The sequence below is a fragment of the Typha angustifolia genome, chromosome 15 (genome assembly GCF_048772165.1).
Source record: "Typha angustifolia cultivar Huaian chromosome 15, ASM4877216v1, whole genome shotgun sequence".
Classification (NCBI taxonomy): Eukaryota; Viridiplantae; Streptophyta; class Magnoliopsida; order Poales; family Typhaceae; genus Typha; species Typha angustifolia.
The window spans coordinates 590,309-602,194 of record NC_133253.1 but is presented as its reverse complement, the minus strand read 5'-3'; the positions used below and the strand labels follow the sequence as shown (position 1 = coordinate 602,194).

General features: G+C 40.1%; 2 protein-coding genes across 2 annotated transcripts; one reads left to right on the top strand and one right to left on the bottom strand.

The window, feature by feature from the left end:
- Window positions 1-4,119: 4,119 nt before the first annotated feature.
- On the bottom strand, window positions 4,120-5,086 carry LOC140778689 (ethylene-responsive transcription factor 8-like). The gene has a single exon (XM_073123516.1). It carries the CDS (start codon window positions 4,988-4,990, stop codon window positions 4,487-4,489), a length of 504 nt encoding a protein of 167 aa, XP_072979617.1. The 5' UTR covers window positions 4,991-5,086; the 3' UTR covers window positions 4,120-4,486.
- A 4,375-nt stretch (window positions 5,087-9,461) lies between these two features.
- On the top strand, window positions 9,462-10,513 carry LOC140777882 (uncharacterized). The gene is made up of 2 exons (XM_073122286.1): window positions 9,462-9,738; window positions 9,836-10,513. The coding sequence occupies exons 1-2, from the start codon at window positions 9,547-9,549 to the stop codon at window positions 10,391-10,393; spliced, it is 750 nt and encodes a 249-aa protein (XP_072978387.1). The 5' UTR covers window positions 9,462-9,546; the 3' UTR covers window positions 10,394-10,513.
- Window positions 10,514-11,886: the final 1,373 nt, after the last annotated feature.

The following is an 11,886-nucleotide window of genomic DNA, read 5'->3' as shown; positions in this document are numbered from 1 at the left end:
ATAATTTTATTATAAATCGGGGTCAAGATTCAAAGAAGCAATTTGTTATGGTGCGTGTTTCTCCTTACCTTATGCTTGCTTGGTTTTCCACTGAAAGAGAAGCACAGTGACTTAGTATACCAGGTAATTAATTAAATGCAATGGGAGAAGAAGTCAAATTTCAAATTCAATTTTCAAGTTTCAATTACTTGGGTGAAAGGGTTCCCAACTTGAACTATTCAACACACTCATAAAAGTCTCGTGGCTTCTCTTGCCCCCCAAAAAACGTAGCATCGTCAACTTAGAAATTTAATCAATACGCACAATTTTCTTTCTTTTATTTTGATAATTAATTAGTTCGTTAGATTTAGCTCACTTTATTTTCTTTATTTATTAATAAGATATAATAACTTTCAACGATATATAATTAGGTTGAATAATTAGACCAGCTATTCCATAAAAATTCCTAAGACAGAGATTTAAATACATATTAGCTTGGTGTGATTCTCTATATTATTCGCCGTTATTATTAAAATCTTATATATATATATATATATGAAAGAAAATATTATTTTTGTTGAAATTTTTGATGCTATTTTGACCTAATTAGTTGTCCAGTCAGCCGCTCGATTATATTTTCTAAAATATATAATTAATATAAATTTTTATTAAAGCCCTTGAGAAGCCATAAGTACTCCATAACTAAATTCATGATCCTCCACCGACCGGTGGTCCCTCCCGATTTTGACCATCTATATTTGGGGGGGGGGGGGGGGGGGAGACTTTTTTGGTTTGTCGGAAAGACTAGCTGCATGGTAAATAATTTCTTCGTCAGCCAGTCACTCGGTGCCAAGTGCCCCTGCTGCATAAAACTCCTACATATCTATCTATCTATATATATGTCGTACTAGATAATCGATAATTAAAAACTAAATAAATATATTTCAAACCCTCATTAGAAGTTAATTAATTAGCCTAAGAGGCTAAGACAAAGCCGCGTTTTGGACTGTGGACCGAGTCCTTTCTTGCAAACGGAATCCGACCCATTTGGTGTAATTGGACTTCGAAACCCCAACCCATGCAACACTCTCCTCTCTTCTCCTCCTGCTATAAAACAAGTTACCATCCTCCCACTACCCTTTCAATTAATTTTGTCTCATCCAAATAACTCTCCATCTTCTCTAACAAACTAAACGCCTACCCTCTTCCTCAAACCTCTAGCTCTACATCTATCCAGAAACAATGGCGATCGTGTCTGCGAGAGTGCTACTACTTGTTGTTGTCGTAGTGTCGAGCTTGAACGTAATAATGGCGGCGAGAGTTCTCCAGGGAGATTGGTGGAATCACGGCGTGGGGCTTCTGATGCAATCTCTCCCAAAGTTTACTCCGGCGCCAGCCTCCAGGACTTCCGGATGCACTCACAGCCCTAACCACCACGGTGGTGGTACTTGTCCATAGCTTATATGGTACATAAATATATATAGCTAACAAAAGAGAAGAACCAGTGTGTAGTTAAGCAATAACTCTGTCGTTATTCTTTTCATTCTTTTTTTTTTTTCTCCTGTAACTTACCCATGCAAGTCTACGTATTTTGATATGCCATCACTACTAAATAAAAGACAGTTCGAAGAGGAGAAGGCTTGCTTTAGATGTTGGTAGATATTTTATCTTGTTTTAGCCTTTCATGATTATTGCTAAAGGTCAAGTATATAAACTAATGGGAGGAATCAGGTAGACATAGTAAAGGATGGCACTCGCATTATATATGTAATATCCAGTCATATACATTAGCTTGACCACTTGCCTTCCAATTCTTGACTCTTTGAAAACGAGATAACCTAGCTAATTAATAACAATACTATTTGGTTGGTTACTTTGGATCAACTCGGGAATAATAATAATAATAAATTGAATTTTTTTTGGGCCATTATTTGGAAATCTATTTGAAAGGAACGTAACGATAAATAATTTCAACAGATGAATATTTAATTGTGGACATCAAGGCTATTTGCCGTAGATGGAAATCTTCTACCCAAAAAAATTTCAAACCTGATTTCTCTTCCTTTTCTTCTCTATATAATCTTTAATTTGTACGTTCTTATCTTTAATAAAGTTTAATTGGGATTAAATCCATAGTTCTCTATAACAATATCTCTTGATTCCATGGTAGCTGAGTATGTAATTTTCCATTTGTGTAATATCTTAATCAAATCACAATGATCTCGAAATCAATTGTAGATCTTGCCTAGCTCGCACGTAATTAAGTATAGCATCAAATCGAAGTGCATCAACCTAATCATCCAATTACGGCAAGAATCTTCATCATTTAGAATGAAAATATTACGCACTCAAACAAAAGATCCATAGTCTCAAACTATATATTTATAAGAGTAGCATATATATATATATACCGCAACACAAGCAGAAAACTATTGTCAAGCAATTGCAGATTAACATCTCTAAAGAAAGAAGAAGGGAATCAACTTTAGAGAGACTAGAGATGGCTCTTCGTTCAACTCAGCTGCTGCTTCTTCTTCTTCTTCTTGCCCTAGTGGTGATCGCAGGCTTCACGGATTGCGCGGCAGCTGCGACGCCGGAGAAAGAACAGCCGGCGACGACGACGAGCTTTATGACCTCCAAAAACGTCCGTATTAACTGCCAGCCTTCTACTTCTTCTACTAACAGTTTAACAATTCGATCTCCACGATTCTTCTTTTTCTTTTCTTTTTTCTTTTCACTGTATGCCTTAATGCTGGAATAAGGTTTGTTATCGATTCGATATATTAATGGTATTTGAAATTTTAATGATCAATAAAATCCTAGTTCAATCCTGAGAAGCATGGTTTAATAGTACAAAAAATATACGTGACTACTTTTCATGCATGCAGACATGCATTTATTAAGATATACTAATTAATAGAGATATCGAAAAGGATTCTAAAATGAAGCTTAAGTAGAATGAATATATATTGCAGGAGTAGTAACGTAAGGAGTGGAACAAAGGATCCGATCCATCTTGGGACATATCTAGCTCATTAAACTCCACTCGAAGTAGTAGTAGTAGTAGTAGAAAGTATTTGGGCCAAATTGTGGGACGGTTGATGAGCCTCCTAAGTTTGGGGAGAGGAGGCCCAACTTCGAGAAAATGTGTACGTGAGGGTACTTGGCAGAATGTGATTGGTAGACAGAAAATAATAATTAAAAGGGGGTCGAGCGATCAATCAATCCTATCAGTCGGAGCGCGAATCACGATGCACCGACTTTGTCCGAAATAAAGCGGTGCGTACCAGTGGACGTCCGACGTGTGGGCTCTTAAGCTCCCTTTATTATTATTAAGCTTTAGTAGATGCCTCCGCGCCGCATGCATGGATGGCATGCCCACATGCATGTGTCCTGCCATCGAAATCCTCCGGGCCCTCCACGCCGTGTGCACGCGAGTACATGTGATAGAGTGGTCCCAACGGCCCAAAACCTACTTTCTATCACTCTTTTTTTTTTTTAATTTTTTTAAAAAAATTTTTTTTCCACTCCCTCGCACGTGGCACCTGCAGGTAAAGGACAACGAAGGAACTGCCATCGAATCGTCACCATCTTCCTTAAACACGACGGCCCAGATTTCAGCTCCTTTACCCTGTCGGCAATTCCCCGACGAGTAATTATAAATACCCCTTAATTTTACCGCATCACGTGGCCGTATGACTCATTTTTTTTTAAATATATTTTTTTTAAAAAAACAGCAATATAAAAGGTGAATTAAAAAAAGTGATTCCGTTAGGTTGGTAATCTTTATTAGGGTTCTGAATGCATGAGCGGGTCAACTGGTGCGGGGTTTGACCACCCAGGGCGAGGGCAAACAAGGAAAAATGGCGAACCTACCCGGTTGGGCTACTGGTAGGCGCCGCATGTCCCGGTGCAGTACCGCCGCGGACGTGTCAAAGCCCTTTGTCACGAGTGGGCCCCGCCACGAAGTTCTACACCCGTGTCCATATACGGCGCGCGCTCTCACGCGAGAAAACAGGCAAACACTTGGCCAAATTCACGGCGGCATGCCATGGGATATTATTTCTGTGGACGAAGAAGGAGACGCACCCAAACTACCAAGGGACCGCGTGCGCGGTTTAAGGGTATTTTCGTCAAACCGATCATAGAATGGCGTGAACATTTGCCGGCTAACTGGGTGGTAAACTGGTATCGTTGAAACTTTACAAGATCGCCCCTCCAACCGCACGTCGTCAGCTACCAAACTTACGAACAACGACTTGGTTGAGACGATAAATTAGGCCTACCTTCCGGGGGTAATTTCGTCTGTTAATTTTGAAAAGAGATGTCGGCCATTCCGAATCGTGCGGATAGATAATTACGAGGACAGGTGGGGAAAAGAAAAGCGTAACTGCCTCTCCATCAAAACTGTACATGCTTAAAAAAAAGAGAAGAAAATAATAAAAACCTGAGGACTAAAATGAAAAAGAAAAGCCGGACGAAAAAGCGATCAGAGCCGTCGGTTCTCTCAGAAGAGAGGCGCAGGGAGGTTGAGGTCAAAGGCCAACGGCTTTTTCTTCTCGTCTCCTCTTACGAGCACATCTACTGGCGGCCCAAGGAACAAATCCCGCCCGTCCAAACCCCCTCCGGCAAACGTCGTCCGCCACGTCGGCACGCCCCAGCCGACTGCCGGCGGCATCACCGCGACAGACACGACGCCGGCGGGTACGGCCATGGAAGGGGAGATCTCGCTGGAGTACCCGAAGTTCGTCTTCGCCTTCGGGCCACGCAGGCTCCTCGCAGCCTCGTCGTACGCGCGCGCCGCCTCTTCCGCCGTGTCGAAGGTCCCTAACCACTTCCTCGTCTTCTTCCACGGATCTCTGATCTCCGCCGCGAATCGTCCCCAGGGACGTTTGCGGACCCCTCGGAAGTGCGTCTCCTTCGATCTCGCCGGCGCCGCCGCATCAGGAGTGCCCGATTCCTTATCTCCAGTAAAGATCTCCTTCCCTAGGGTTAGGGTTTCGACTTCCATGGATATAATAATGGGAAGAGGAGAGAGGAGGGGTCAGTATTTATAGCGGAAACGATGGTCTTGGTCTCGCCCGACAGGAATTTCGGGTTATTTCATATTATAATTACCTTTTTACCCTTTTCGTCGTAAATGGTGTAAGGTCGCGTTTAATGGGCATCGGTGATTCCGCTCCGTGTACCCACTCGTGTGTGAAATTTTATTCTCTTCCGTAATTACTATTAACTTTCCTCCAAGCATAAAAATTAATGGAATAATGACTAGTTCTTGGGAAGGAGCACCGTATAAGGTCAGATTGAGATAGAGAGAGAGAGGGAGGGAGAGAGAAGGAACACCGTATCGTGCGTGGGACCACTGTGGAGATGAGTCAATGATCGTCATCAGACGGCTATGGCGGCAGGCCTAGGTTGGGGTGTGGTGGGGCACACCGTGTCGCACACGGTACTCGGTTACCAACCACTCCTGAGTGGTCCACCATTAAAGAAGCCATTTGATTAATACGTAGCTAAGCCATTTGATTTTGAGTATTATAGGCGCGGCTTAAGACTAATTAAATCAGTTTTGGGGAAAGTGGAGGAGAGGATAAGGGCCCAATTAAAGGTGGATACGACGGCGCCGGCGCATCACACGCTTCCCCTGGACGAGCGCCTTCTTTTGATGGTAAGATGTCGCATGTCTGCCATGATGCCCATGTTCTCTTTCGCATGTCCCTTTGTGACAGGGATTCCCTCAGGCGCGCCTCTTTGTATTCAAGCACCGCCCGGTGAGAACACTACACCATATTAATCTTCCTATCGCTCTCCAAGAATATAATACATACCATTATAGTTTTAATAAAGAGATGACGCCATGATACATGATGTAGTACAAGCGATCGCAGGGGTCGTGATAAGACTTATGCATATGAAAATCGACATCTTAGACGCATAAAATTTTCTATGCGGAATCATACATCTGCCGTCAAAATCTCTCGGGGAGTTGATCCGGCCGTTGGATAACTAGACGAAGATTCTAACAGCAGGCTAAGATGGCGACGGCAGACCGAGACGCTATCTTTGCGGCCAGATTTGTAGATCAGATTATCGGTCGCCGTAGCAAACAGCTCGCCAACCGGCTTACTAGCTGACACGCAGTGCTCTCTTTAGTGTTGGACCCCACAATTGTTAGTTAAGAGGTTGGCAGCCCGGGGAGCTGATTCCGTAGCGGATCGGCGACTCGGAGACGCAGCAAACGCCCGAGGCCTCCGAAAGCGACAAAAGAGTCCGATACATATCGCGATAAATGCGGGAAAGAAGGACGGGCGAGGGAAAAAGAGCGGCGTCCACGTGCTTTGGAAGCTAGAAACATCGGTGTGCGGTCACCTAAATTGACCTAAATGCCCCTCTATAGCTTTCGTCTGGTTAAGTAGAAAACCACCCCCCCCCCCCCCCCCTCCCACCCCAACCAAAACCAAACTAATTACGCCGTTAAATCGCCTCTTAAAACTGATCGACCGTTTAAGGAAGCTTGAGGATTTATAAAAAGTTGTAATTATAAATAATACCAACCTAAAACACACATTTTTAACACATGATTTATTTTTAATTTTTTTTAATAAAAAAGTACATTAGAAGAAGGTAGGCGGGAAACGAGAGGGAAATTTATAATCCGAGCGGGACAACATCGAGTCACGTGGGAGAGGCGCTGCTCCCTCGTGAATGCGCGAGACTGACGTCACCCTCGTGGGACCCACACGTGGGGACCAGAAAAAGGGTTGAAAAGAGAGAAACAAAAATAAATGGTTGTGGTGTGGCTTGTGGGGGAGACTGGAGACTGGAGACTGGAGACTGGAGAAGAGAGAGAAGAGAGAGAGAGGAGTCCTCGACGAGTCTCCTGTTATCCGGCAGCTCCAGTCGCGTCTCTATCGTCCTCGTGACTTCTTTTTTTAAGCCTAATTTTCCACTATTGTCCCTACTTCATCGTGCAATTTTGCAATTGACACCCCCCTTTTCTCAGGAATGTACGTGAAAATTGCGACCGTTCAATATTAAAATATGGGATGAAAATGAAAATGAACCTAAGTTGGCCTGTTGGGCCCTACGCCTATTAATTATCCAGCCCGTAATAAAATCAGCTGCTAACCGGTAATTACCTTCACCGCTTTAAATATATATATATATATATAATCTATCTATTGGTATCATTAAACCAACTCTTATGAGAAATTATACCAGAAAAAATATTAAAAAATTACTAACTAGTTATATAAATAAAATTAATGTCACTAATTTTTCTTCCTCTCATCCATTAGAAATGGAACTTAGAAAAGATCAGTTTACAACCGCACAAATCTATCCGAACATTCTAATAAAATCTTAATGGAGGGGATTTAGTGATCTAGTTAAATAGTTTAATAAGGTAAATCCCCTAATACGATAGGTTTGGTCCTATATATAATAATAAGTTATGGCCCGCTGGGCTTTGAGATGAGGACTAAGATTAGGAGGTTAAGGGTCAGGCCCAGATACAAGCAGTATCGGTTGATGGATTACAAGTATTTTAGAGGCTTCTATCTGTCCTCTATCACTCGTCATTTTCTCACTTAATTCAATAATGCCCTTTTTCTTATTTATATTAAATTCCCCGTTTATGTATTATATTCATAAACGGTATGAATATAATACATACCGTTTATGAAAAGAAAAAATCATGAATTCTATTATACTAATTAAAAAATATAAGAAACATTCAAGGAAGCTTACACTTTTTTTATCGATAATAATATCTAAAAAGTAATGCTTGAATAAATTTTTTTTTTAAATTGAGTAAAAAAATTATGGATCCAAACTCGAATAGAAACTATTTACTAAAATTTATAGTGATTGACAAGAAGCTTAATCAATCACTTATTTTCACTACTTAGTATGTAATAATCTTGCTTGCTAAACCTCACGACACATTATTTTATATGACAGATTTCTAAATCTCAACAACTCTTAGATTGATCATTCATCTTAATGACCATTGAGAAGTAGTTCATGCAAATCTAATGTTAGATGTGTTGAGTTAAAGAACGATGATTTATGGTTGTGTTTATCTGGTCTGATTTAAAATTGTGAAACTTGCTGTGGATCTATATCAAATCAAATCAATTCAATTTTGGGGTTTGGTTGTGAAACTGAGCCAGTGTACATGCTCTTATCTAAAGGAATAAATGAAACTACTATAGAAAGGATTGATTGGATCTTTTATTCTCTTATTATCTCAATCTCATCATGCACAGGAGCTACGGAAGAAGTATAGATTGAAGAGAGTATGTTAGCTGACAAACTCTTCCTTTTCTTTGGTTGAGGATTAGTGTTGCTTTCCATAATCATAAAGGATTATAGAAGAATTAGGTAGCAGTAACTGCTAAGAGACAAAGTTAGACTTTCACTTAAGCATTGGAATGGCAGAAAAACTTCACGGTGGTGGATTTTGTTGGTGAAATGTGAATGCTAGAGTATGTGATAGATACAAGAGATACCATATCACTGAAGTCAGTCACATCTTCTCTTTATACATCAAATTATTGATATCCATTCTACTATCTACGCCAAATTCTGAACCAATGAAGTGGTTTTAGCATATCAAATATTCTGCCCAATTTCAGACACTAGATACAAAGAATGGGTTTATGCCTTTGTGGAGTATGGTTGCCGATACTTTAATCTTTCAGCACAAATTTGATGATTTGATTCACGAAATGCCTCTGTCTGTAAATAATACAAACAGTTGGTTTGCATCAATCTGTAACTCATTTTAAATGGTATAGTATGCAGAGTGATTCAACTACTTACAGGATTTGAATTGTGTAGCACACTGTTGTTACCTTTGAGCATGCTAAACCATTTAACATCAAAAGAAAAAAAAAGAAAAGTGTGTCACTTCAGTGGATTTCAGATGCTAAATTTTCACTCGTTTCTCGTCGAATTCTCTTAATTCCAAGTTTCATTAAACCCTCTCCTCGTCTACTATCTTCTCCATTGAAGAAATTAGAACAAAGTGGTCGATTTGTTCTTCAAATTGGTTTGAAACGTCGCCAAGCTCACAGCAGAACCTTGTGCATGACCAGTACGACTTTGAATAAGAAATTCTCTGCAGTCTGTGAGCCAAATCATACAATTTTACACTCTTTTGAAATCTAAGATCCATATCTATTACCTGGTTCAGAATTTACTCCAATTCATCAATTGTAGCTCAAGTTATTCCCATATGAAACCTAAGGAAAAACACACTCGAACTCGGTCTAAGTCCCCCCCTCTATACCAATTCCTCAATCCTAACCGCAGCCATTCGGAAGCTCTCAACCGTTGATTGTTGAAATATCCAACGACACGGAATTCGAATCATCCATGAGAGGGATCCGTGTGCAGCTAAATTATCCAATGAGATATCGCCACCTGCTACTCGCTTTACCCATGCTTTCCTATAAATAACGTTCCTTTCTTCTCTTACGCAGTCGTCGAAGCCTCTTCTTTAATTCTCCGATACCTACACCCTAATTCTAAATCCCTCGGCTCTTGATTTCTATCCCTCCCATGGCGACAGAGGACACTACTGCCGACGTTCCAGCAGTGCCGGAGCCGGTCGAGAGCACTCCACCGGCGGAGGAAGCACCGGCAGCATTACCGAAGAAGACACGTGCCGCGAAAGAGCCCAAGGAGGCGAAGACGAAGCCCTCCGCTGCAGCGAAGCCTCGATCCTCTCCTTCTCATCCCCCGTACATTGCGGTAAGCCTCAACTCGTTCCTTATTTTCTGTTTTTGGTTCATTCTCTGGGCTTCCGATCCGGTCTGTTCGGATCTGATTAGATTTCTGGCAATCGTAGATGATCGGGGAGGCGATCGCATCTCTGAAGGAGAGGACCGGGTCGAGCCAGTACGCGATCGGGAAGTACATCGAGGACAAGCATAAGGCCCATCTCCCTCCTAACTTCAAGAAGCTTCTCCTCTTCCACCTCAAGAAGCTCACAGCGAGCGGTAAACTCATCAAGGTCAAGAATTCCTACAAGTTGCCTCCAGCTCGCCCACGGACTGCTCCGACCGCGGAGAAGCCCAAGCCTAAGCCGGCGGCGCCGAAGGCTAAGGCCGCAGCAACCGTCAAGCCGAAACCAAAGTCTAAAATCGCAGCAGCGAAACCCAAGCCGAAGTCAACTGCGGTCGCCAAGCCGAAAGCGAAACCCAAGGCAGCCGTAGCAAAGCCAAAGCCAAAGTCTGCGGCGAAGAAGGTTGCGAAGACTTCGGCTAAATCAGCGCCGAGGAAGAAGTCTGTTGGGACGAAGAGGGTGGCTCCGATTTCTGCGGCCGCCAAGGCGGCGAAGAAGCCGAAGGTAGCTAAGCCGGCGGGGAAGTCTCTGGCGAAGAAATCGTCGGCTAGGAAAGCATAGTAGTTAGTATATGAATAGTTTCCGTGAGTCGCTATGATTGTAAATTTGATGCTGTAATAGGGGTAATGTGGGGCATGACGTGCCTTGCTTTTTTTAAATGGAAATAATAGTTTTACCGTATTCGATATTATTCTTGTGAGGGTAGTTGTGTAATTTTAACAACGGCTTGCCTTTTGCCATCCATTCCTAATGGATGGGCTCATTATAACCAAAGCGAGCAGGACCTCGGCCGGTAGTGTTAGATCCAGGACCAGTAGTACCCTTAGAAGTAATATACCTAGCAGGAGCAGCAGAGGCGTAGGTTGAAGCAATGCTGGAGGGCTGAAAATATAAGTTTATAAGTTCAAAATTCAAATACTTTTACCTTTAAAAATTATAATCTTACGGTTATAATAGTTAATTTTTTGGTGTCAATCTTTTTATATTCGGTACTAGGTTTTTTTGGTGTCGATTTTAAAATTATATAAAAAAAAGAGTATATTAATTAAAAAATTTAATTACGTGTGCTTTATATTATTTTCGTTAAGATTTTTAAAAAATATATAATTATAACTTAATTATAAAAGATATTATTTAATATTAAATAATTTAATTTAATTATTTAAAAATAAATTTAAATTTAAATATAATTTTTTATCTGTATCTATTAGAGGTATATATAAATAATAAAAAATAATTAAAATTTTATTAAGTTAATTATAAAAGACATCAATATTCTTATTTTAATATATATATATATTATTCTCAGTTAATAATATATATTTTTTATTTAATAAAATATTAAGATAATATAATTGTTAAAAAATAATGTGTAAGATTATATATCTAAAAAAATTCATCTACCAGTAATCTTTTTCATTCCTATTATACTTTTAAAGATCTTAACGGTTTAAATCTTCAACAAATTGATTGATAAAGAAATCTTTTTAAAAAGATTGTATTTGTTATTTTAATATTGGGATGGTGCACTATATTTGTTAAATATAAATTTAATTTGTTATATTTTATAATATTATTTTATTTTAATATTATATTTATAATTATTTTATTATATTTCATAGTTGATATTTATTAAAAAAAAAGCTATTTACATTTAACTATTATAATTTTTTTCAGGAATGAGAAGTTATGCTTGTTTGAAGATAAATTATTGAAGATATAAAGTGGCATTGTTAGAGCCTACTTTAAAAAAAACAAAAGAGATTTGTACTGTATGGAGGGCTTCACAGTCCATTATTCAGCTGTTACACTTTACTGTTCAGGTTATTTTGGGTCTTCTTGGATCCAAATTTAATTGTATAGTATTCTGTTCAGGTTTTTGAGCCTCCCGTTCGACCAAATTGATGAGTCCGGCTTCTAGTTTGGAAACAAGGATAGCCCAGTGAGCCCATGACAACAATGCAGCTATCCTTACTTACTACATGGTCCATCCCAGTGGGGCCCAACAGCAAGATTTATTTGCATCACTTTCTCAAATAAAGCCCAGTGGGCCA